The 27,641-nt window shown below is 44.8% G+C and overlaps 1 protein-coding gene across 4 annotated transcripts in view; it reads right to left on the bottom strand.

The window, feature by feature from the left end:
* The window catches only part of SYNPO (synaptopodin), a 79,988-nt gene that overhangs the window by 43,724 nt on the left and 8,623 nt on the right, over positions 1 to 27,641 (bottom strand). Inside the window, exons 2-3 of one of the 4 annotated variants that reach the window (XM_079968187.1) lie at positions 17,076 to 17,260; positions 16,383 to 16,927 (exon numbers count right to left, since the gene is read on the bottom strand). In XM_079968187.1, the coding sequence (XP_079824313.1) occupies positions 16,383 to 16,842 (460 nt within the window). In that variant the 5' untranslated portion in view covers positions 16,843 to 16,927; positions 17,076 to 17,260. Of the gene's footprint in view, positions 1 to 10,969; positions 11,609 to 16,382; positions 16,928 to 17,075; positions 17,261 to 27,641 lie in introns of those variants that run through there. The other 3 variants (XM_079968188.1, XM_079968189.1, XR_013836514.1) reach the window with 3 other exon arrangements.

Below are 27,641 nucleotides of genomic sequence, written 5' to 3'. Positions count from 1 at the left end.
ACAGTTCCCAGGTTGCCTGTGGGAGGGGATAACTGCTAGATCCGTTTAAGGCTGCAATCCTGTCCATGTTTACTCACTGGAGCACCGCAACTGAGCACAACAGAAATAACTTCAGAGAAGAAAATGCATAGGATCAAAGTAGACACGGGAATGTTTTAGTCACTAAAATTTAGTGCACTCTACAGTTTTATGGCAAGAGTAGAGTCAACCTGTTTCTAAAAGGAGAGCCTTACAGCCCTAACCATATTAACTCAGATATATATTCTACTGAGCTGAAGGAAGCTTACTCCCAGGTTATTGGAGTTAGGATTGGAGCCTTAGTTATCAAGTTAAAGTCAGTGATATGGCATGGAAAGGGGGAGCACCCTGAGAGTTCGCTATAGGATTGTTTAGCAGCCAGGGTTACGCAGAGTCAGGAAAGTACTGCCTCTTAGTACCCTGAAAAAAGAGTGGTTAAGCATAAAATCAACAAAAGAAAGTAAAAGAGAGAATGAAAGAGATAAGGGGAATAATGGAACAGACCGGCTGGACAATTGCCAGGATTGGGAGGGGAAGGGGTTGACATCGCAGCGTATTTGTCCACACTAACCGCAAAAAGGTTAGTACCTTCTGAATAATGTACCAAGAGACCTGAAAGCGGAGCAATAATCAGCGTCAGTAAACAGACTGTGGCAGAACCCTCAAGGTCTTCATGCTATTTCTGTTGGTAAATCATGCCAAAATAAGCTGCTGCAGACTTACCCAAAGTGCTTTGCTGCTGTTTACTTTTCTACAGTGGTGGCCAAATCCACACAACAACCCAATCTCATTCCCCCCACCTCCAAACTTTAATCTCCCTGCCCTGCCCCAGTCATGTTCTCGGAGGCTACTATTTTATCCACACTTTAGCTGATCAGAGAATTGGAACATAATGGCAGAGGGATGGTAAATTGCCTCCAATGTCTGTGTGCTTTCTGCCCCCTGTGCCCCTTCAATGGATCAAAAATTGTAATGGCTGAAGATGGTGGGCTTCACTTCTAAGTAAATATGCTTAGGGTTGCACTGTCAGTGATTTAACATGCATCCATACTGAGCGAGTCTGAAACTGCCCACGCCACTCAACAAACTGGTCACAAGTGTGTCGAGCCACCCTATCAAATCCACCTGATACTTTTAAATATATAAGCCAATGCAACCCATTGTGGATTAAAAAGTGAAAGTTGAAAAACAAGGGGGAAATTAGTTGCCTGCACAGCCTCTCCGGAGGTACGTCGAGAGAGCATTCAGTAAAAATGGTGACAGGCCCAGAGCTGTTTGAGAGCCACTGGAATTTATTCCTGCGCATTTGTCACTTGACAAGCTCCCTGGATTTCTAAATGTCATGGTCATGACTTCCAGTAACATCCCTGAAACTCAAAGCTTCACGTTTTCTTTCCATGCTGTCAAAGTCAATCTGTTATGTGGCAAGGACTTCCACTCCTTTCTTCAGAAGCTGAGTGCCAAAGATAAGAGACAGTGTTGGTGAAAATAAAAAAAAATTCTAGGATGGGAAGGAATGTAAAAAAAAATCATTACACTTGACCTCCTGAATTAAGAATGTAAGAAGTGACTTGCTTGACCAGACTGAAGGCCTGTCTATTCCAGCATCCTCTTCTCAAAGTTCCAATGGGAAGCATGAGAGCAGGACCTGACTGCAACAACACTTGGGTTGGACTAGTGTCAGGGGCTGGACTGAGGAGGAATGGTGGGGGGTCGCTCCCCTTCTCCTGAACCTTCCTGAGAACAGGAGGATAGTATAGATTTAGAACAGTGGTTTGCAGAAGGGCATAGTTCAGAGGCTGCAGAGAGGAGAAGCTGGGAAGTATTGGGAGAGGAACAGCAGGAAGAAGAAGAAGCACCAGGGGAGGGACAGCTGACAGACTTAGTGTCCTTGGAAAGCATTCCTGACCCCCATCTCCTCCCAGAACCAGGCGGGCATTGAGGGTATTAGAACAGAGAGGTCAGAAGCAGAAAGCTCAGATTAGTGGGCGCAGGAGTGACATCTAATAGGGGAGACGTACGGGGGTGGGACTTTACTTGGAGCAACACCATGATAGAGAGAGAGACCGCATTCCTTTATCTCTCATTGTAATTTTTGAATAAACTAATTGGCAAGAACTCTTTTTTCTCTGCTTCTTTGCTGCCACCGTAGGGGGATCCTATTCCCCAAAGCCTAATAACTAGATGATCCTCAGGGTCAGTTCCAACTCTGTAATTATATGATACTATGATTCCAGTTCCCAGTAACTCATATATAAAGGAGCACTGCCTCTGACAGTGCAGGCAGAACAGCAAAGATATAGCACTTCTGAACTCAGAGCTGCTTATCCTATATTATCTACTGTGCCCACCAAAAACAACCCGTGGACTTGGCCAGCTGCAGCAATGCTCTAGTGCCAGCCTGACATATTTTTGTACTCAAAAGGGGGAAGTCCACCTCTCTTTATCCCTTTAATGCCACTGGGAGGGGTTGCTCAAAGTATTTGCATAAGGCCCTTGATCAGAAATTGAGTCCAGGGTGATTCATAGTAATACAATCATTACACATATAGAGTTAGGAGTGGTAAAATGCCCCATCTGGAATTTGCTGCCTTTGGAAGGTCTACTTCATATTACTTCATGCATAATTCAAGTTTTGTTTTTGGAGTTCTACTCTGATTTGTACAGCCAATAACTTTTTCAGGGAACAACTGATTCCGTTAGCACTATGTTATTCATATAATACTACTATAACAGCAACGTGATCGCTTCATGAATGTTAGAAGAATTGCAGTGAGTGTGTGTATAGTGAAGGTTTTTCAAACAAAGGAAACCAACCATGGGTTAGATCCAATTGTGGGAGACTGCTTGCACAATGGAAATCTGCTTCTGCAAAGGACTTCTAGATTACCTTCTCCCCCAACTCCCCAGAACCAGTTCCAGAATGTCTCCCAACCATCCACAGCAGATTTGGGGCATGTGCAGGGGTCATGGAATTATAGACTCATAGAGCTAGAAGGGATCCTAAGAGCCATCTAGACCAACCCCCTGCAATGCAGGTAAGGGGTAGGGCAGGAAGGAGAAGCACTGTTGCATGAGCAGACACCCATTCACACTACACTGGATCTCACCCTCTGGAGTAAAATGATTTAGCGGGCTGAATGGCTGCATATTGGGCTAACACTTGCACAGCCTGATCCTAAAGATGCTAACTTGGAAATGGGGATTTGCATCCATGGAAGCATAGGACTGAAGCCTTGAATGAACAACAGGAACATGAAAATGGTTGGTAATTAGATCTCTCTCAGTCACTTATTTCCTCACTTGGTAAAATATCTAAAACTGCCTCCTTGAAAAACCATGTACCACTAAGGTCACTGACCCAGCTCCTAAAAAACTAAAGGCAATTAGAATTTCACCCAGTTATTGGATACATTACTGTACCATCATCAATCCCAAAGACAATTGTTTAACAGTCACAGGATTTATTTTTAAAAGAAGTCCTCCAGCTTTAATGTTTATCAGCTAACTCAAAAACAAAATATTGCCTGCAGTTTTTATCTGCTTTGTTGCTATAAGTGTTTTATTTGTTCTTTTTTATTCTTTGAGGGATTTCAATAGCTAGCTAGAAACAGACAATGAGAGGTACCAGATAGTTCATAGAGGTTGGCTATATATTTCTCATCAAAGCTTTTTACCCTCTTTCACATAGTAAGAGAAAGAACTGCTCAGATGCCCAGAGGATCTACAAAGCTAAAAATAACCCACAAGCTACATGGAATCAAAATAAAGTATATCATTTCAAAAAATGCTTTTCGAAAACCCTGTTTTAAGCTCCCCAGCTAATCCCAGAAATCAGAGATTAAAGAATGCAGAGGCACTGTCTGATGGACTCAAGGAAATTTAGCACCATCCAGATGGATCCACATGTGCAGAAGGAGGAGAAAGAAACATTCTCGCTTAATATATCAAGCAAAGAGCTGAAGTCCACAGGTCTAAGCACACTTCTTTCTTCCTGCTGGATTCTGGCCTCCTTGTTTTCATTCCAGGATATTGTGAGGGTTAAAAGAAAATGAGGTGGAGCTGGCAGGGTTATTGTCTCCCCCTCGTTCTAACAATGTTTTCTACCGAGCCTTTGGTAAAAGATACTCACCACCAGACAATGCCAGGCAAGATTATTGTCTGGATTCCATTCCGGTAGCAACATGACTGTATCTGGTGTGAGTTACGGCTTTGTTCAGGCTAGGTCTATTATGTTAGGAATGTTATCCAGTGTGGCTGAATGAGCTTATGGTAGGGTTTGTCAACTTCAGTGGTGAGGAAAAATGAGCCAGGCAGGGGTGGATTGAGTCAGCTGAGCAATCCCTTTGCAGGTGTGACTTTCTTCCTTTCTTTGTTTCATGAGCAGTGGCAGGCCTACAAGAAATGACCCCAAGACCTGGTGTGTGTGTGTGTGTGTGTGTGTGTGTGTGTATGCATGTGTGTGCGCACGTGTGTGAATGTGCACATACAAACACACATATATTCATCCCATGTAATGATTTAAGATAAATAATTTAAATACATAATGTAGCATCCTATATATAACCAGAGAAGGAAAACATTGCATTTTCCTTCAAATGCTTCAAGTTTTTGACAATAAAGAAATAAAGACAGGTTTCTTGGCAAGACAACTGACTGGCTCTTTGCCTTAGCAACAGCTGTGTGGGATATTCCCCCCCCCCAATCCCCCATGTAAGGCAACATACGCATTTGCTTGTCCGCCTATGAAATTTCAGACTTTTGCTCCCACACATCAAAGCTCTGCATAACACAGGGCTTGCAGATCCATCTGGTCCAAGTGAAACAGGAACCCTGATTCCTCTGAGGATGTTGCACACTCATTGACCCTGGTGGGAAGACTTTTCCCTTGATGCGCATTGACTTGTGGTATTCAGAGAACTTGTATCATTGTGTAAAGCTCTCAAAAAGTAGTCCTCACATTGCCATGCTCTTCCTGTGGGAGATAGAACAGTGGGGGCAAAGAACTGCTTCTTTTAAGGTGAGCCTTAGCAGGTGTAAGTACTGCCACAACTGCCAGCAGCTCAGCAATGACCCAAGGCCTACATACACGAACATAAATGGCCCAAGGTAGAATAAATAGTGCCCTGTATGACCAGGAAAGGAAAATGTTGCCCTTCCTTTCTTCCGTCCTCTCTCTCTCTCTCTCTCTCTCTCTCTCTGCAATTTCTGCATGTAGCTGATATATGAGAGCTACTAAGCAGCAATCTAGAGAACCCACAGTTACTTTTATCAATTGCAATGTTAATAGAGTGGAAGTAATTGCCACCCCTGCCCTTTCCACTTTGCTACTTCTTGGTGGCATCCCTTGCCATACTGTCCCATCTGCTCAAATGAGTAGCACACAACTTTATCCTAGAGCAGTTAGCAGCATAGCAGCTACAATGTCTACCATTGCATCTGCTGGAAAACATACCTTTATCAACAGCGAAAGGTAGGCTCACCAGCTTGCAGCCTGGCAACCCTGGCTGATGTACAGATGAAATATAACGCCTCACTCTTATAACTAGTACAGAAGAACCTCAAAAACAAATGGTCTCTAGATATTGCTGGTAGGTATCACATTCCAAGTAAATGATGGCGGCTGCCCAAAATTGGGCAGATCCTTTTGGAGATTATTTGAAATATATATTGTAAGCATATTAAAAAGTTAACAGTAACAGAGCAACACAATGGATGTGAACTTCTGCAGATTACACTAAAACACAAGCGATGTCCTAAGGTTATTCAACCTCCCAGCACTAGGCAATACCACTACAACCTGTGATTTTGAACCTATTTTTAATGGCATGTTGTGAACAGTAAACAATGAGAGTCAGAGCAGCCTTTGCCAGCCCCAGCAGCTGTAATCCAACAGTGACTGGAGGGCACCAGGTTTGTGAAGCCTGGATTAGAGGGCAGAAGTTTTAGGGTGCTTCTCCTTGAGATCTGCTGCCATCTTGTTGTTGTCAAAGCACAACCCTGCAGCCAGCACATCTCACAGCATCACAAGTCCAGGTAACAAAGCCTAGTCTGAATTCCTTTCAAACTGAAGAAGTGTGACTTGCTCTCATCTGTTCATTCTTAAAGGAGTAGAACGGACGTCTCCACTAGACCATGAGATCAGAAGATGGTATCGTCCGCTGGAAACAGCCTGGTGATACAGATACCTATCTGGCAAAGGTTGAACTTAAGTTTGTCATTTCCTAAGAATCTGCAAAACCACAAAAAACTTCCTCCCAGAGCATTCTGTTCCAAATAAAGAGTTCCAAGGAAGTCATAAACTTCCATAGCTTCTCTCATCAAAAAGCTACTGTTATTCAGATAAATGTTCTTACGGAATGTTGCTCTACTTGAAAGCTCTTTAAAGGACAGTTGCCTTATCCCTTGTGGAATATCCAAGAAGCCATGGAAGCTGTGGAGCTATTATCTCTGAAAGCAAATTTTCCCCAACACAGCATATTGGAGGCTGGGGCAGGACTCAACTAAACAGTTCTGCTAAGTGGGAGCCAGCACAATGAATCCTGCTAGCACAGCAGGGCTTTTCCCTCTCTCCTTATCCAAATCAGCTCAGGGTGGGGGGTGTCAGGAGAACCCCCAGAACAATGCATGGGGGGTGGATGAGGAGAAGGGAGATGGTTCCATCTGGCAATCAGGAATGTTTGCTTTGATGGAAGGATCATAATAGTGCAACACTGAATTCCTCCTGGGGAATGGTTCATACCATCTCCACCATTGAAAAAACAGCACATGGATAAAAACCATTCACAGACCCTGTTAGCTAGGACTCTTGTGATGAAAATACACACTTTAGTGAAGCCATAACTGCAATCTGAGATAAAATAAAATTTGCCAGTGGATTGTGCCTGGCCTGACGCCTAGTGAGAGGATCAACAAAGAGAGTCCATTTGACATACAGCAACACAAACCATAGATGATGAGCAAAGAATCTGAAAGGGTATAGATAATCACTGACAACTCTGCTCAGATCTCCTGGGCACCATGTTGGAGATGGCATTTGTTTCCCAAGGAAGATCCAGTCCAGTCTATGCATGTCACTGAAGCTCACACATGGCACCACCACAAAACCAGCCAAAGACAACTATCATTTGCGCAATACACTGGTATTCTAGGCTGACTTCATGATGACTCCTTTGCAATCACAGGGTGACCCTTTTGCCCTGAATAGTCACTCAGCAATTTTCCAATGCCAGAGCAGATCTGTAGTTACTGAGAGAGTAGCCCTGGGCTAATTTTGTCATGTCTGAATATGAGTTTAAAGGAATGCCAGATCCCAATGACTGGAGAATTCTAGAAAACTGAACTCATCAGCATTTGAAGCTGCTCAAAAAGCTGAAACCTGTACCCACCAAGAATCATCCTAGTTTTGGAAAAAAAATTCCTCCATCGATCTCTGTCTAGTTCTCATTTTTGTAAATCATGCATTACACCTGCCAATTCTTTGCCCTACTAGGGGACTTGTTGTATGTAATACAAATCGGCAACAGACTCATCACTGCTTCCACTGTGGTCTTGCCTGTGTGGCATACTCTACTTTGGTTGAATTGCTGAAGTCAAGCTGGGCTGGCCCCACCATTGAGCAAAGTGAGACAGTCAGCTTAGGCAGCTGATTTGGGGGATCATTCGTGAAAGGGCAGCAAATTGCTAGCTATTCAGTTATTGCCACATTACTGACATGGAAAGGATATGCTTTCTGATTTTTCTGCCTCGGGTAGCAAAATAACTTGCGTGGCCTTGGGTACCATGTATCTTGACTTGTGGGTGCAGCATTTGCTACTTCACTCAAGGAATACAGCTGCTGTGCTCACACTTTGGGAGATTAGTGCTACTAGTTGGCTGTAGCAAAATATCCGCTCCAGAACCATAGAATCCAGTGGCACCATAAAGACTAATGACTAGCACATTTATTGTGTCATAAACATCCACAGGTACTCTTTGTAGCTGTAAGTATGAGCGTTCAACCTGCTCATTGCTCAGGGATGAGACTGAGCACTCACAAAATCCTTTGCACAAACATCCTTCCAGCTTCCAAATTCTAGAAAGCTATCTTCTAAATTCCTATCACTCAAGACCTGACTGGACAATGCAAGTGGAACCTTGAGTCAATGTGATGGGTGAGACATTTGATTGTTCAGGCAGTTTTGAGACCCCAAGCCCCGGAGTATTATAAAAATTCCTCAGAAAAAGGACATTGAATTTTTTTACTATAGAACAAAGCAGTGGTTTCTAAACTGTGTTCAGGGGAGTCCTTGGTTGCTTGAGAGGTCCCTCAATGAGAAGGCCCACAGCGCAGTGGCAGAGCATCTGCCTTGCATGCAGATGTTCCCGGGTTCAGTTCCTGGTACCGCCAGTTAGGGCTGAGATTGACCCAGGGCCCGAAATCCAGGACACCCACTGCCAGTCAATGTAGACAATTCTGAGTTAGATGGAGCCATTAGTCTGACTCAGTTTAAGGCAGTTTCTCATGTCCCTACATTCCTAAGAAGCCCACGTTGACCAATGACAATCTTTTCCTGTATTTCACAATTCCAGCAACACTACTGGGTACATTCTAAAGTATGTTCTGAGTATATGCAGGGCTTTATGCAGATTGGCTAAGTGATGTGGAGGATATAGTTTTGAATCAGGGCAAAAAATAACAGCATTGATGACACCCAGTGCTCCTTCCAGCATGCGTCAGACTCTTCTCTAACACTGAGGGGTACCCTGTGCAGACATTCGGGGTTTTCTCATCTCAGAAAGGAAGTCCATTTTTAAACGGTTCTTTTTAAATGTAGAAAGTTTGAAAATTACTGGCAAATAGAAAAGCAAGGTGACTTGCCCAGCGTTGTGTGGCAGCCTAGTGGGAGGGACAGCTACAGCAACTAAACTTTCTGTGGCTTTGTGCAAGGTCTTGCCCACATCTCTCAAGAGGTTTCACCTGATTTAGCATTGGCAGGAGAATTGTTGGCTAGACACAGAGAAAGAGACACCATAGAGGTGGCTCAGAAGTATTCTTCTCCTTGGATATTTTTAGTGAGGTGACTAGAGTGATGGATTAGGACCAACCATGATGCTCACCTTGGGCCAATCACCAACCCTCCCCAACTGTTGTGAAGATAAAATGGAGAAGGGAAAAGCCATCTATGTCACCTTGAACTCCTTGGAGGAAAGATGGGGGATATACATATGCAATAAATAAATAAGTAAAGTGACAGGTAGCTTAAGTAGCCTAAAAATATGCATGGTGGATCTGGATCCCTGATGCATAGAACGCTTTGGCTGCAATGCCCAAAGACCCAGGCTCTGAGCGAAGGACGACATGGCTGTGAATGGACTCATCCCCCAGAAGTGCTCTCCGGTTGGCAGATTATTTTTACTGACTTATAATTTCTATTTATACTCCCTCCTTTCTGCCTGTTGGGTTTCAAGGTGATAATAGATGGAAGGGCAAAACTAACCCTGAATGACAGGCTGAGCTGAGAGGGGAGAGTGAATAACATGATGCAAGACCTGATGACCAAAATATGGAAGATGTTCAGCTCCATCACATCCCACAGGATTCTCTTCATTGTTCTCCCGCCTCTGCTTTCAGGCACCACAATATACAAATTTGCAAGTCAACCCATTCCTTTTAGACCACCACATGAAGAAGGTCTGCAGAGGCTAGAGGCCAAATGTATAATTAAAGGCTGTGTCTACACTCCCATCCAGTGCTCTCCCACCACACAACATTAGCCACAGTCCATGTCTCTCCTGCCATTTCTTATGAAATAGTGCCTTTTGATGCATTTCCTCCCAAAACCAGCCTCGATCCGAATTGAGAAAAAGAAGGACCTCACTGCATTTTCAGCCCAAGCAGCCAAAGAGACCCACGTGCCTTTGGAATGAGGTCATCCCTACATCATGGGAGCTCCCAGTGCACTCTCCCTTAGTGCAAATCCCGAAGGTGTGAAAAGCACTACCTGGAATAGAGATACTGGGAAAGGGCCTTTCCCCTCCATCCCTCCCAAATGCCATTCCCAACACCTGCTGCTGCTGACCATTGCAATTCCTCTATTCTGCCATGCCAGCTACTGGTGACACCAGCAAGGCTGCGGGCATCATCGTTGCCCTGCACGGAGGAATCGGATTCTCCAAATCAATGCATGGGGGGTGTGGACATGCAGTAAACCCCCTCAACCCACAGAAAGTGCAAACGTTGGGAAAGAAGCAGAGGGAAAAGCAGCAGCAACCTCAGTCACCCAGCAGGTCCGTCATCCTGCTGGTGTTTATATACTGATCGATGCCTTATACCAGAGGTTAAGTCTTACGGATGGGGAAGACCCTTAAGGGACGCTTCCCCTCCAAGAGTGGCTGTCCTTAGACTTATCCAAAAGCACCATCCCCACCCAATATGCGCCCCGACGCGCGTGGCAGCTCTTCCCGAGGGAAAACAACCCCCAAGAGTTTGCTGAGGTCGCAGCAGGAGGCGATCGGATCCCTCTCTGGCAACAGCTGGGAAGTTGGGCGGCAATCGCTGGACTCCGAGGGACTTCTTGCGAGCGAACGAGCGAGCGAGCGAGCAGGGAGACGCCAACACCGCAAGCCGGCCAAAGAAGTGACATCAGCTGCCCCTCGACTCGCCCTCCGCGAGCAACAAGGAGCGCAACCAAACAAGCGCACCGGGTGGGGATCCCAGGAGGTTTCGCTTGTGGGCGTGGGGGGGGGGAGAGGTTTTACCTGGGCCTCGTGGGGCAGGTCGCCTTGGCACGCCCCTCAACTCCCAGCCCCGCGGCTAGTAGCCACCCATCCGGCCCTCCTTTCAGCTCGCCCGCTGCTCAGCATGAGAGCCCATCCGGCTGGAGGCGAGGAGGGCAGGCGCAGCTTTCACTTTCCTTTCTGCCCGCCGCTCCCCCGCAGCCCCTCCGCCTTCCACGCCCCCGCCTCTTACCTCCGCTCCGGACCCCGCGACTCCCCGCTTTGCCGCTCGCCCGGCTCCTCGCTCTCCTCCAGGCGCCTCCTCCGCCAGCCGCTCTCTCCCGCTGCCGGGAGCTCTGTGTTTGTTTGTCTGCTGGCGGCGGCGGCGGCGGCGGCGGCGGCTCCCTGGGCTCCTCCGAAAGGGAGATCGGGTGACCCGGCTTTTCGCAGCAACTGGCCGTGTCTGTCAAAAGGGAGAAGAGGTGGAGAGCCGCCGCCGCCACCCCAAACCCCTTCTCGGACTCCCCACGGCGAGCAAGGATGGGCCAGCCGGGGACTTGACTTTGCCCCACACGCTCTGGCTGCGTATGCAGCGGCAGCAGCCAGAGAGCCGGAGGGAGTGCGCTGGCCTCAGCCCGGCTGACTCACTGGGACTCGCAAGCTTAGGGCCTGCCGAGGTGCTCTCGCTTTTTATTTATTTATTTATTTCACCGCTCGCTCGCTCCTTCCCACCCCCGATCGCCACGCGCACTTCTTTTTTTCTCTTTAACTCATCACACAAATTTCTCCCCATCAGATATATAGCCCTTTTGGTTTCCTGAAGTATTATCCGCCCCCTTGCTTTTTTTAAAAAACAACAACAACAACTTGTCAGTTCCCTAAAAGGTGAATAGGAGTCGTACCTAATAGTAGCAAACGCAGCTTAGGCGTTGTGCAAGCGCAGAGATCAAAACAGTCGCTCCTCCGCTCGGTCCTCCGGGCGGCTACTGGAAATCCAGGCACGCCCCTCCTCGATCCGAAGCTGATCCCAGGAGGAGGGGACCGGAGGGCAGCTGAAAATGGCCCTCGGCCTCAGTTTCATGCAGGTGACAAGGTGGGAGGAAAATGTGGGGGAGGAGGTGCTCTGCCCGCTATAGGCATGCAGCCCCCAATTAGGGATGCCAACTTGAATAAAATATTGGGAGGAGGGCCAGTAACCCACTCCACCCCCGCATAATCGACCACAAGATGTGGGGCATGCACAATGCCCATCAACTTCGGGCGGCAGCCCCCTCAAATATTTTATGGGGGGGCAAAGGGATCTCAGCCACTAGGAGTTGGCTCCAATGTCCCCAACAGGTAACCAAGGCAATGTGACCCTCTATATTTCTATTTATATGTTCTCCATCCTCTCTGAATGAATGAACAGAAGTCCCAGGGATGAGGAATCCCAGGTGAGGAATGATTTGCACTGTGCTGGCCTCTACTGAGAGGTAACGTTCATGCCCCATGTCTTTGGAGGATAAGGGGCAAAGGGTCATATCTGATACTGCAAGCTCTGCTGACGCAAGGGGGCTTCCATGCAGACAGTGAAGCCCTCCGGCTCCCCACACACCCTCAACATCAGCCTGGGGATGGGGGAATGCTTTGGAACAGATTTCGGGGGATGCAGGGGGAGGAGATGATACATTGGAGACAACTAAAAAATGGCTGTTTTTCAGATTTTTCAAGAAACTATGCTGTTTAAGTCCACCTGTGTACCAAATTGCAGAGTTCACACTATTGTGGCAGTAACTCAATCTTTGGGAGCCCACATGTGCCTTATTCTGAGGCAGAAATGTAGAAATGTCCCATCTGCAGACATCTCTGGTACTGGGATATTTTAATGTGCATGAAATTGTAGCTTTCCCCAGCCGTTTTGAGGATATATTTCAAGAATATTTTTTTGAGTGAATTGTGAAACCAAATACGTTTAAATGCACCTGTCTTTGCCTTCCTATACCAGCCTTCCCCAAGTCAAATATCAACTGTGAAATCCCTAACATCTTTCTAATATAATGCAGACGGCACCTTCAGTTCATGTTCAGTTTGTCTACTATCCCCCTCCTTTTTTTTCCTAGAACGTTAAGATCCATCACTATGACTCCCATCAGCTCCAGCCAGCTATGGTGGCTGGGGCTGATGGAAGTTGTAGTCCAAAACCTCTGCACCTGGTGAGGTGGGCGAAGGTTACCTTGATGTCTTCTCTACCCCTGGATCTTACCCTTTCTCCCCACTTGCACTGTCCACCAGTCTCTCCTCTCATCCAAGGCCTCGGTCCAGTATATCTGAAGGAGCATCTCCATCCCCATCGTTCTACCTGGACACTGAGGTCCAGCACTGAGGGCCTTGTGGCAGTTCCCCCACTGCGAGAAGCCAAGTTACAGGGAACCAGACAGAGGGCCTTCTCGGTAGTGGTGCCCTCCCCTGTGGAACGCCATCAAAGACAACAACAACTACCAGACTTTTAGAAGACATCTGAAGGCAGCCCTGTTAAGGGAAGCTTTTAATGTTTGATGTATTACAGTATTTTAATATTTTGTTGGAAGCCAGCCAGAGTGGCTGGGGAAGCCCAGTCAGATGGGCGGGGTATAAATAATAAATTTATTATTATTATTATTATTATTATTATTATTAACTACTTCCCTGTTGGTCTTTGCATTGTTATCTCTTCCCTTTCCAGAGTCTCTGTTCTGTGGTACATCTGTGGCAAATGCACAGTAAATCAGTGCAACCTAGGGGGCCCAGCCACAGTAATTCATGCGCCAGTAAGCTCAAGACTAGATCACTGCAAATGCTTTATCCTTGAGCCTAGTCCACAAAGCTCCAGCTGGTGCAAAATGTTGTGGCGAGACTTGATGGGAACAGACTACTGCCAGCACATAACCTTGGTGCTTAAAAGCTTGCACTGGCTGCCCATGCGCTACCAGATGAAGTGCAAGGCTCTTGTATTAATTTACAAGGCCTTTAGTAACTTGGTTCCATGGTACCTTAAGGAATGCTTGATGCCTTAGATCCCTGCCCAATCACTGAGGTCTTTATGGTCTCCCCATGGCTTGGATGCATGACTTGCGTCCACCCAGAGCCAGTTTTGTGGGTCCAATTCTGTGCAAATCCCTTCGGACAGACTCCCTCCCTATCAGATGTCAAGGTAATAAACAACTATCTGACTTTTAGAAGACATCTGAAGACAGTCCTGTTTAGGGAAGTTTTTAATGTTTGATGGTTTATTGTGCTTTTAATTCTGTTGGGAGCTGCCCAGAGTGGCTGGGGAAATCCAGCCAGATAGGTGGGGTATAAATAAAAAATAAATTATCATCATCATCATCATCATCATCAAACTTCAGGCAACGTGAAGAGTTTTCAGCAGCCCTTTTAAGCGAGGCTTTCTGACTTTTTAATTTTAACTGATTTTATCCTTTGTAACATTTTTTTGTAACTTCATTATACACCACTTAGAAACTATGGTGTTAGGTGGTATAGAAATTGTTGAAGCAAGTAAATAAATAAACCCATATTCAAGTAGTGCAGACACTGCCTCCGAGGCAAGAAGACCCTTATCACCAATATCACCAACTGCGCAACAGCGAGGGCCCATTCATAGATTAGGTTGGTGCACAGAAGCTTCCTGAAACCTGCCAAGCAAAAGCAGATTACAAAAGTGGCAGCTGTACATGAGGAAGGGCTGTGGCTCAGTGGTAGCAGAGAATCTAGTTTACATGCAGGAGGTCCCTGGTTTGATCCCTGGCATCTCCAGGTAAGGCTGGGAGAAACCCTAGTCTAAAATCCCAGACAGCCATGCCAATCAGTGTAGACAATCCTGTGTACGATAGGCCTTTCAATTATAATACTGGTTAGCTTTATGACGGCTGAATGTCAAAACAGCAAAGGCGCCAGATAAGCTGTTGCTAATAAGCTATATCTTTCAAGTTGTCCCTATAAAACATTACAAAACTAATCAGTCAAGTTTTAAAGTCCAAGCATCTCCAATCACTGGCCAGTTTTGAGAACTCTAGGTGAAACAGTTTAAAGTTTATCATTAACAATGTTGGCAGGGCAAGCCTTATATTTCAGGGCAAAGCACCACATACGTCTAATTTCTATATACTATAATTTCTATATATGTCATAGCTTTGGTTTATGTAGCAGCTCTGCTATTTAATTGTCATTTTAAAAAAGGATCCAGGAACAATTGTTTTTCACTTTGGGAAATAGACTGCAGTTCCATCATGTCTGCCAACCTGGACTCTTAAAGGAACCCAACAATTTCTGGAAATGGTTTGTTGGTAGGCATCATAGCATATGAATGGCCATGCTGGGTTAGCTAAAAAGCTCCACCCATCTCTGCATTCTGAGCTAAGGGCAGCTTTTCAAGATGCCACAGTTTCGTCAGTTTCTAATCCTAATTGGTTCCCGTGAGACTCAGCAAGTCTAATCATGGGAATCCCAAAGCAAGGTTTTTAGACAAACATCCACAGATATATACCGGTATACGTGGCTTTATAAAGATGAAAGATTATTATGTGAGATTCTAAGGCAGACAACCATATTGTCCCCTAGACCGTGACATTATGCTGCTGTTTTACCCTGCACAGAGCATGCTAGCATCAAAACCTGGGGCAAGAGATCCTACATACTATGGAAGAGAATAACTGAAGGATAGAGTTTTCATGGGCACCCTTGGCTAGGTGTAAAGTGCAATCAGGGTTGGCCCACCGGGACTGAGGCAGCTGCCTCAGGTGGCAGAATCCCATGGGCCAGTGCCCTTGCAGGCACCCTGCCTTCCCCTCCTGCCACCCTGAAGAAACAAAACTCACATTAACCCCCCCCCCCAGGTTTTAAATGTACAGTAACCACCTTTAGAAAAATTATATACATGCACATGAGAACACGCTCTCTGCATAATGAATGGCACCTAACATGTTATAAGCCTTTTTCAGTTGCTTTGCTCTCGCAAAATCTGCTGTTATCGTGGACCTGGTGTAATGCCTGGTCAGGCCCTTCAGTATATTCTCCTAGCACAAAAGGTGGCGGAATGTAATAAAAATTAATCATTAAAGTAATCGAGAAATAAAAAGTCAAAGGAAACTCAGATCCAGCTGAGCTGATCTCTGTCAACCACTAATCAGGTGAGTGCAGTACTGGCTAAATAATTCCCATCTCCACACAAACATTAAAATCTGTTCTGATCTGCAACTTTTGTGTGTGTCATACTGGAAGCTACTTCCAGCTAATCTTGCATCCTAGGAAAGTTATGATCACCATCTCAGCCTCATAATGGCCAAACAAGCAGCTACTTGCCTTACCCACAAGAAAGAGTGAGGTTGTCCCGTCCCCCTCCCACAAGTGATTAGCTTGCTGCTCTAGGCAGTGTGGCAAGAACACCCACATGAGAAGGAGAGCAGGGGTGAAGAGCCTCACCATGACGGAAAAATACTGAATGATACTCACAGGAGTGGGCGAGTACTGGCTGCTAAACCATACATGCAGTGTGATTCAGGAGAAGCAGCACTGAATCTTATGGGATTTATAGGCAAGTAACTGAGCACAGGGCTGCACCATCAGTGACCACATGGAACATATAGTGTTTTTCTTTCTTTCCCATGACAAGAATCAGGGCTGGGAGAAAAAAGTAGGGCCGCACTTACTTGCTTTCCTAGGTTCAGCCACAGGAGAAATAAGGACTCGCTTCACTTTCACCACTTTCCATTCTTGACTCGGGTCACCGTTTTTGCTAAACCCAGGCTGGAGCAAGTCCAAAGCTGGCCTTGGAGAGTCTCTCATTGTGGGGCACTCACCTCCTGATATCAGCCCGCTGCCATCTCCCTTGAACGGTAGCATATCTCCACTGGCTTTCCAAGATTCCTGCAAGAAACTCTTTCTTGCTGACGCTTTTATCTCCTGCTCTGCTGGGCGATTCTTCCCAGCTGGGAGACATCTTTGACTGCTTTCTCTCTCCTTTCCTTTCAGGCCTTCCAAGCAGCCATGTCCATCAACCAAGTCAGGCTTGGGCTTCTTAAAACCGTATGGATTTTGCTTTGCTTTGCTGGTCCCAGCGCAGCTGGACTGAGGTTGGAGACAAGGTTGCCGTAAGGTCGCCTCTAGCATTTTGTCCCTTTCTGCACTCTTACTGGGAAGGGTTCAGACAGTGCTTCATTGATTGGGTGCAGCAAGGACTAGCCTTTGATTCCTTCTAAGGGAAAAAAGATAAACCTCTACAATTTTGAACACTTGTCCAGGAAAGAAGGTTGAGTAAATAATTGCCAGGATGCTTTAATGCACTAATCTTTGCCCCTGCCTGAACAAGAAGATATTGAATGCAGGAACAGAGAATAGGATACCAAGTGTGGGTGTTGCACTTCTTCTTTTCAAAGAGGAATTGCAGACCTTTTGCTGTGAATTATTCTCTGGGAATCAAGCTGATCTTTCTGATGCTTCTTTATGGCCTTTAGCTGCTCAACATGATCAAAGTGGAGCATCTTATGGAATTCTCCTTGTCTACTGCAGGCATTCAGAGCAAACAAATCTGAAAGGGAAGAAATGCACAACATTTAAATTTTAAACTTTGTCTCTTGCAGGAAAACATGGCTCTCCAGCTTTTCATAGGCTACTTAGATGTGTGGCTATACTGTTATATTTTAAATAACAAAGGGTGGCTTTGCACTAGTGAAAGCATTTCCACACGTGCAAGGCAGGGCCCCTGATTTTCACCAATTGTCCCCTTCTCACTGCAAGACTCCCCACACCAGGCAGGCCTTTAAAAACTAGTCCTGGGGGTTGGTAGAGTCTCTAGAACAGTGTAAGGTACCATACACAGGACTGCAGCAGGTAGGGAGGATGCATGAAAGGGTGCCACCAGGCAGAAGTGATGTCCGCCAGTGCAGATGTGGCCAACCTGTGCTCCTCCAGATGTTGTTGCACTAAAAATGAGTTTATAACAATACCAAATGCATATCCATATACAGAGATTTTTCTGAGTCTCACAACTTCCCCCTTCCATGAGTCCTATTGCGAACATTTTCAACTGCAGATTATTTCATAATCTATATTTTGTATTCATCCATATTAACCATAATACCTGTTACATTACAAGTGATATTAAAATTCTGCTAATGTTTTCATCTGCTTACAGTGGTCTCCTAAGTAAATTATAAATGTGGACATAGTACTTTTAGGCCACACACATACATTTCTGGGTAGGAAGCGAGTTATAGAGTTACAGAAATGCTTCTTTCTTCTCATACAGCCTCGGCCCAGTATACCTGAAGGAGCGTCTCCACCCCCATCGTTCTACCCGGACACTGATGTCCAGTGCCGAGGGCCTTCTGGTGGTTCCCTCACTGCAAGAAGCCAAGTTACAGGGAACCAGGCAGAGGGCCTTTTCAGTAGTGGCACCTGCCCTGTGGAACGCCCTCCCAGCAGATGTCAAAGAAAACAATAACTACCAGACTTTTAGAAGACATCTAAAGGCAGCCCTGTTTAGGGAAGCTTTTAATGTTTGATGCATTACTGTATTTTAATATTTTGTTGGAAGCCGCCCAGAGTGGCTGGGGAAGCCCAGCCAGATGGGCGGGGTATAAATATTATTATTTTATTTTTATTATTATTATTATTATTATTATTATTATTATATACTTGAAATATGATGTATTGTGCATAAGAGTGTCAAATTACAAATACTACACTATGAATGGACAGTCAATAATGTTTGGCTCTAAATTTTAGTCTCAGATTTAAGTTATATTCTATTACATGGAGAATAAAAATGTGATCTACACTTAAAACTGTGGTTACATATATCTAAGCATCTGGCGAAAGCATTCCTCTTCTCCCAGGCCTATGTATTTTTGTGTTTTTATATTGTAAACCACCCTGTGATCTTTGGATGAAGGGCAGTATAGAAAATTAAACAACAACAACAGCAACAACAACAACATCGTCCTGTCAATATCTATTCAACTCATTTTAATTTTGTATTATTGTTTTACACATGTATACCTGCTTTACTGACTTTGTGGCTATAATGCAGTGTAAAAAATATGTTGTTCTAGTTAAAGCTTCCCCATTCCTTTGTTGTGTTTGGGTGCACATTGCAATCACTTTGTGGTCTTTCATCCACATGCTAGAATTTACGTGGGGTGGATTAGAGGAGGCACCGTATGGAAAAGGAAGGAAAAGAACTCTATAAAGTGATGGCAGTGAAGTTGCTCTAAGCCAGGTGTCAGGAACCTTTGTCCCTCCAGATATTGCTGAACTACAACTACCATCAAACTTGGCCAATGGCCAGGGATGATGGGAGTTGTAGTCCAGCAACATCTAGGGGGTCAAAGATTCCCCACACCTATTTTAGGTCAATTAATCAGTGGCATAGCGTGAGTTGTCAGCACCCGGGGCAAGGCAAGTAATTTGCGCCCCCTAACCCCTGGATTTGTGCCCCCTAACCCCTGGATTTGCGCCCCCTAACCCTAACCCCCAGATGTTGCGCCCGGTGCGGCCGGCCCCCCCTGCACCCCCCACACTACGCCACTGCAATGAATAAATAGAATTTAAGGCAGAAACAGAACAGACTTTTCTTACTGAGTCATCCCTGTAGGACTGAGATGACTACATCCCTTAACTGTCGCCCAAGAAATGGTTAATTTTGCTTCTTCTCAAAGATATGTGCTTCATTCATTTTTGGCTTTGTGTTGTTGTTTTTTAAAGAAGAAGTGATGATAAAACACCCAAAGGGGCTTCTTTGATGACTCAAGTTCACTGAAAAATTCCATACATTCTGGGATGGCAGTCTTAATCTCCCTGACCTGGGAGTTCACTCTGCTTCTTCATCAAGAGTCACATCACCAGACTAATATTCAAAGAGGGCCCAGACAGAAAAGAATCTGTCGAGTACAAGAGAAGAGATGTGGTAGGCACAGGCAGGTGTACAAACTCTTGCTAGCTGGGGCTCTTGCAGCATATCTCTTCCTTTTCTTCCATCTCTGATTTTCAGTTACAAACAAAGATGGATACAATAAACTCCTGCTATAAGCAAAGACAAAACAATGGAACATTTTAAAAAAATAATCCCACTCTAACTGATCCCAGTTATATTGTCTAAAGCCAGTGGGTGGTATTGCTCCCCCCCCCCCCCCGGGGAGAGGAATGGGATTACCTAGGAAGATGCCAAGAGGCATGAGGATGGGGGGGGGGTCATGAAATGGGTAAATAAAAGCTGGCATCATTCAATCAAGTTCATCAATTTTGCTGAATTAATTAAACCAAATACAGTGGTACCTCAGGTTAAGTACTTAATTCATTCCGGAGGTCCGTTCTTAACCTGAAACTGTTCTTAACCTGTAGCACCACTTTAACTAATGGGGCCTGTCGCTGCTGCCACACCGCCGGAACACGATTTCTGTTCTCATCCTGAAGCAAAGTTCTTAACCTGAGGTACTATTTCTGGGTTAGCGGAGTCTGTAACCTGAAGCGTATGTAACCTGAAGCGTATGTAACTCAAGGTACCACTGTAATTTTAATTGGCTTCTGACTAAACATACCTTTGTAAACTGTTTTGAATTTTATTTTATTCCTTCCAAACATCTGTTCTGAATAATATTTTTATAGTATAGGGTTAAGAATCCCAGCCTCTGGGTGTGCATGGCCCTGGCACTGAAATTTGTGGATGCCCACCCCTTCATGGATAGTTTTGTGGGTGCTCGGGCACCCAGGGCCCCAGGAAGCCAGCACCTATGGGTAGGGGTAAAGTAGGGAGAATTGGGGATGAGTTTATAGAACCAAGTGGGTGGAGGCCCAAAAAAAGTTTTGGAACTGCTAGTCTCTGTATTGCCCTCTATGGCAGAGCTCTCCTCATTCTACTGTGTCCCACCTGAATAAACCTCACAGAACTTTGCCCGCCAGGTATATATATATATATATCTGCTTGTGACTTAAAGCCTGCAGCATCTGTTGGCTTGAGGAGTGGCAGGCATCAGTTTCAAGCAGCAGGCTGGAACTCCCCCATGAAAAAACCACCCTCCTGCCATGCTCCTCAGATAGGAATGGCTCTGTTTCAAGAGGCTTACTGGGGAGAATCTACTGATGAGTGAGTAACAAACAAACACACACACACAGTTTGAAATGGAGCAGGCAGATGGGAGTGCTTACTCACAAGTAATTTGTCTGCTGTTCTTTTGCAAGTGTGAGCTGGACACCCACTGAAGAAGAAGAGGAAGAGGAAGAGGCGGCAGTGTTGGGAGAGCTTATCTGTCTTTCTCTAACAAGGAACCTCCCAGTGTAAAACCAATTTAAAGGGCCAGTTTCCTCCCCATTAACCTGCCTGATTCATGCCTTATCAGCTTCAGAGGTCTTGTTCCATGTGTCAACCGCCTCCAGCCCTGCCTGCTGCTGTCTGCTTTGAGGCAGCAAATGACAGGAGAGACCTGATCATGCAACTTATTCCCAAGGGAGATTCCCCTGAGTCTTTATTTTCTTTTAGATACCACTTTCTTTATTTGCTCAGAGCTTTCTGTCCTGTGTTTCTTTAAAACCAACTGTTCAGCTTTTCACCATGGTGAATTTCTTTGTATTTTGATGTTCTTTGTTTGCCATAACTAAAGAATAGCAAATGGGTATTTCAAACAAACCAACAACAGGTTAAACCGAGCAATTTACAAGGATGGTGAAGAAATTTCATTCAGCTTGCATTTAAAGGAGAACTTACTTAGTTTGCGCTTTCTGAAAGAATAGGCAAACTGAAATTTTGCAATCTTACAAAATTCACGCTTTTACAAATTTCTCCAAGTAAGGTGTACAAAAATGCATGTACTAGTGAATGCATATATTACTGAAAATAACACAAAAACGCTTTGCAAAAAATTGTATATTAAGGAGAAATACACATAATCTGGGAAAATTTTACATACAGCAAAAATGTGTATGTTAGGAGAATTTCCACTGAAATACTGGTGTATTTTCAGGAGAGCTTTTTAAAACAAGAACAACCCCCACCCAAACTGATTAACATAAGAAATGAAGTTAAGATTGGAAAAACAAGTAACTGAGAAAAACCAAAATTGACCTGTTTGCCCATCCTGACATGCAAACAAACTTCAATAGTTGCTTCACAAGTGGCCCACAAGGCATTGTGCTGTGCACAGCAGACACAAAACAAGGAGCTCTGAAACAAAACTCTCTAGCCGAAGAGCCCAATCCACAAAATAGTTATATCAACAGCAGAATAAGGCTGATTTTATTGGGATGCAAGGTCCCAAGTTTTCTGCATATGCGTGCAGAGAGGGTAGACTTCTATCAGGGGTAGGGAACTTTTTCTGGTCAGTGAGCCAGATAGTTATCACACCAGCCCCTGGCAGGCCAAATTTGCAGGTGGGTGGGTGTGCCCATATGTTATCATTGTGACACCACGTGATATTGTGCTTGGAAGGCTTGATTGTTGGTACTTTAAAGCACTGTGCTGGCTATCTGAAAGCAGGGCTTTCAACCCAGCCTTCTTGTTTAAACCCTCAAGGTTTAAGAAAGCCTGAAAGGAACAACTGATATCTCCCTCCTCATGCTGTAAGATCATTATGGACTGATTCACACGTGCACTGGAGTATAGTATGTCAGAGCTTTGCTCTGTGTCTTCCATCACACAGAACTTTGACCAAAATAAAAGTAGTTATGCCACATCAGCCTTAGCTATATATTGTGCTGTGCTGCATGGCATACAGTGCCATTGGTACAAAGACTAATGTCCCCCAAAAGCACAGATAGAGAACTTATTCTGGATGTGATGGCTGAAGTCATTATGAATGTCAGTGTGTTTTAATAGCAGCTTTAAAGAAGTGAATTGGATTAGGGCCCATGGCAAAAGTGGTGAAGGGGAAGGGTTGGATTTCCCCTCTGACTACACTGCTCTGATCTATACATCTTCACCTGCACGTTCCATTTTAGCAAGGGAAAAAGATGTCACGAGTGTTAGCGGCAAGGAAAAAACTAGGTATAAAAGGAGACCTCCTGGATGTCAAGATCCAAGTTTGGGGAAATAACTCCTTGGTGAGAGAACCCTAGCAGAGATTTAAATTATATATATATAGTATAGTAAAGCATGGATATATAGGCTGTTAGACCTTTGAAATATGTGCCCTTGGGAGTTCCAAAAGTGTCCATTTAAAAAGTTTCTTTCCAAAGTTTCCCTCTTCCCCCAGCGTAGAGAAATGATCACACATTTGTTCAATTAAAAAACGGTTCACTTACAAACTCTTCAAAGGTCAGGTTCATGTGATTTTCCGTACATCAGTTGGAAATGTTGCACAGGCAGTAAAACTTGGCTTAGTTACAGTCCTGAACTTTTCAAGATCACAGTGTATCACCAACCAAACATGGCAGTTGAAAAAACAATATGCATTGACCTCTGCCCACGGGGTTGGACTAGGACAATGCAGCTTGTTTGCACCACTCAGCTGGGGGAAGGAAACACCTCCCCCCACCTGAGACAGCCTCTGTGTGAGTGGTGCATCAGGGGTCCTTTAACTACAGGTACTCACTGCGAGTAGTGGCACCCGCACTTCCTCAGCTGAGCAGTTTCACATAGCCCCCACCCATATGAGGGCTGAGTGGGATGGCAGTTTCACTCAGCGATATATCACTGGTGAAATCACCACCCCTCCTGAGTCCCTCTGCTAGCAGCGCCCACTGGAGGAAGGAACTCTTGAGTGAAGCCGACTTCGCAGTTTACTCCTCATATTGGTCCTGGGCAATATATCAATATATCTCCCAGACCTAACATTTTGCACTCTGCAATTTCTAGTCTCCTGGATAGAAGTATAGAACCTACCCTGTAAGATTCTGTATGCTTCCAGTATCATGCAACATGACCTCTGAAACCAGGAACTGCCAGCTTTTTGATAATTTAACAGTAATGCAGTAATTTCCTTTCAGAGAACAGTAGAAAAAAACCTGTATCAAGCTCTCCCCATGATATAGGTTATTGCATACTCATTTTGCATTTTATTTGATGAAAGGGATGAATACGCCCCCTTCCAAAAGGAATACTAAAGTTAACTTTCCACCTCCTACACAAATATGTTTTGGCAGGCACGGCTCTCTTCAGCACTGTCAAACTGAGGAGAAAAAGGGCTGTGAAAAAGCTTCTTATTCAGCTATCCCCATCTGGTGGGGAAGGTGAGTGCTTCAGCAGCCCAATTCAACCATAAATATTGCAACCCCCCAAATGGGCAGGATAATCCCATAATATGCCTTAGGCAAACTCAGTGTTTCGGCAACCGAGCTCATGCAGCGTTTGGTTTCAAAAGCTAGTTTCTATTATTGGCCGCAAAGGTAGGTAAAAGCGTGTGAGCAATGTCTGGGGAAATATCGGAAGCTCTGGGAGGAAGGATGTTTGTGAAGGGTTGGAGTAGTCGAGGGTGAGGTTTCACTGCTCTGTGTAGCTTCTTGTCCTTCCTCAAGACTGCCATCACCATCATACACATAGGGTGCAAATATATCAAAGCTAGTATATTTGTGTGATGTGTGTACAATGTTTAGCCTTTCTTGGCACAGACTCTGGAGTGTGTATGTGTGTGAACAAACATACCCACAAAGAATCTGGATCATCTTGATACAGAGTTCTGATATTTTTAGTGCAGGCTGCTGTACCAAGCCCTGCTTTAAGGTTAATGAAAATGACCACACAATATGAGAATCCTTAACATTTGTTCCCTACTCAATAGAGCTGTAAATAAACATTACATAATCAGTGCTAGCAGCAGCTCAGTAAGGGGCCTCTAGCAACAGGAATGGTATGTTGCCTCTGTTTTTAAGTTTCTGTGGTCCCTTTTACAGCAGAGATCCCAAATAGTGGGTGGATGTGCCTTCTTCCGATCCCACTTACTGTGGATATTACTATCATAGTCCATCTATGGGATGGATATTTGCTGAAACTGTAATTTCTAACTGTGTTAACCATGTAGTTCACCAGTTTTCATCGTGACAACAGTGAAAGTGATTCCCTCTCTCAACCAGAACCTCTTTGTTGGAAATTGCAATCCCAACCCTCGGGTTACGCTCAGCTGGTTGGCCAAAATTTATATATAAAAAAAATATTCTGACAAATTTTTGAAAAAAAATTGAAGTACAGTATTCTTGATTTGTTGAAGAATTTAGTCTCTCCTATGGAGACTTTGCTGTGAAATTGCCTCCCCAATTTCCCTATTCATCAATTTTGGGTGCAGCTGTGGATCTAGTTTTCATACCAATCAATATTCCTTTAGTGTTCTTAAAGGAAGCAAGGGGTTAAACTCTTCTTTCTTTCAGTCCTCCTGTCTTAACCTATTTCTTCTTTCATCCACCAGTACGAATTTGCAATAGCATTTCATTTGACGCTGAGCAAGCCAAAATTTATCCGTAAACAATATTCTGAAGAAAAGCTGTCCAATAATTCATCTACCCACCCTCCCCAAATATGAGGCAAAATCTTGCTGTGCTTCCTGGACCTCCAACAGGGATGTTCTGCATTGTGCAGAACTGTGTTGATGCTTGTTTTTTGTTTGCTTGTTTGTTTTTTTAAAAAAACATTCCAGCCATTTATAAAAGGATACCATATTCCGGATGCCTGTCCAAAATCTAGCCTTTTTAAAATAAAAATTCTGTCTGTGATTTGTTTACTGCTGCTGCTTTCCTTTGCTTCTGTGTGGTTCTAGCCAAGCAGCAGAGGAGCTGAGGCTTTCCGGGTGGAGACAGTGTGGGATGGGGCAAAGGGTGCCCCATAAAGGAAAACTAATGGGATGGAGATGATGTCTGGCTTGTGTTGCATTAGCCCCAAGATGCACTGGATTTCATTAAGCCTGTATGCTTATCCAGTAATGTGATCTGAGGAAGCACTCAGTGTTGCTTTTAAAACTTGGACAAAGAAAGAGTAGAAGAGAGGAGATGGTTTTAAAACAAAACCTCACTTTTCTGTGCCTTTTACAGTCTCTTACTGCCTTGCTCCAGGTGCTTTCGTAGTGAACTAGAGACTCCTGCTCTCTCGCACTGCCTGCTTTCCTGCCTTTCTCCTCCCCTCCCACTCCTTTTTGACCATCCTTGACCTTCTTGTACCTTCCCATAAAAAACCGCAGGATGCATTTGAAAGTCTGGAACATCAAGACAAACTCTAGGTGGAGAAGGGAATGAGACATCAAGACCTTTCCCCACTCCCACTCAGACTTCACCCACCCACATCCATTCATCATGCACAGACTCCCTGAGTGGAGAAGCTGGCCTGAGCCCAGTTCTTCCTTGGCCTGTTCTCAACAGCAACAGCTTCAGAAATGAACAGGCTAGCAAGTAAGTGTGGGTGGAGAGTTCCCATGCATCACTGAGACTATGACAATTTTGTTGGGAGGGGGTGAGGAAGAGATGGGGAGCCGGGACTATTTATCCAAACCCAACTCTTCCCAAACTAAACAGGAGAAGGAAGTGAGGAATGCTGCCCCGTCCCAAACCAGAAGTTGTCAGGAAGTGACCCAAGCATCAGCAACAAGGACCACCATGGAACTGATGGAGTGATGGCTCTTCTCCTGCTTCCTGCACCAAGTCCCTGGATCTTTGATGGATGGAACTTTGAAAACCTTATGTGAGGAATTCAATCCATCTGCTTCTCTGATGGAACAATCTCCCCTCTCCTCCCCCACCATGTGCTCTTCTGGAGGTTCTTCAGACACCCCCCCCCCAAAGCCAATTTGGGGAGGCATGGGAGGAGGGGAGGAGGAAAAGCCCCATTGTAGAAGTCTTTGTATGGGCTTCTGTGAGCAGGACCAACTTGCTAAATCTGGCCCATTGCTCTCATCCCTGTAACCCTGGATCTGCCTTTGGAAGAGGAAGGAGAGACATTGCTCCACTGGTGCTTGGTACACTTGGTGTAAACGCCCACTAAATGATGCTCTTTACATTATTCATTGAAATAGGTGGCCATATGGGAGGCAATACATAGATGCATTCAGAGCTGGGAGGCCTAGTTGCACAGACAAACCAAGTTCCCCCTCAAACCAAGCCTCAGTCCAGCAACAGTGGGCCTCTGAAGCCTGGGATCCTCAGACCAAAGACTCTGACATAGAGGTTGCAGCCTCTGAGCTAAATACCACTAAGGGACCAGTACTGTTACCCCAAAGTCTCACACTCCACAAAGTCCAGTCACCACTGTGGACAATGTTCCTAGTGAGAGATAGAAGAAAGGCAATGAAAAGCTAGATTTAAGGTAAGATAGGAACCCCTTTATGGATCTCCAATTCTCAGTAAGGGGCGGGATGGATGTTGGAAAGAGAGTCCTGCCAACCAAATTATTGTCTAAAATGTACAACTTCTTACTAGAATGGTACACAAAAGATGAACAGACAAAGGAGGTGATGATGAAATGGGCAATGGATTTTGGGTATAACATTGAGTATGATAAAACTGGGTAAACTGGGTAAAACTGTGGAGTATAAAATTTACAGCATTTACCACCTTAAGACAGAATATAATGAAAACGATGTATCCCTGGTATTTGACACCTGTTAAACTAGCGAGAATGTACAGGATGAGCAGTAAGACATATTGGAAATGCAAAGATAAAGATGGAGATTGTTAGCACATGTGGTGGACGTGTGAGAAAATGAAACAGTTTTGGGAACAGATTTATAAGAAATTAAAAAAGAAATTTAAATACACTTTCCCAAAAAAGCCGGAAGCTTTCTTGCTAGGCTTGATGGGAGAGGAAATAGAAAAAGCAGATCAAAGGTTATTTATGTATGCTACAACTGCTGCCAGAATTTTGTTAGCCCCAAAATGGAAAGTACCAGAATTACCAACAATAGAGGAGTGGCAGACTAAGATGGTTGAGTATGCGGAACTAGCAAAACTGACGTGTCGAATCCGAAATCAGGAGGAAACAAAATTCCAAAAAGATTGGAGTA

Source organism: Podarcis cretensis (assembly GCF_951804945.1).
Source record: "Podarcis cretensis genome assembly, chromosome: 2".
In the NCBI taxonomy this organism is placed as follows: Eukaryota; Metazoa; Chordata; class Lepidosauria; order Squamata; family Lacertidae; genus Podarcis; species Podarcis cretensis.
This window is presented reverse-complemented; position numbering and strand designations above follow the sequence as displayed.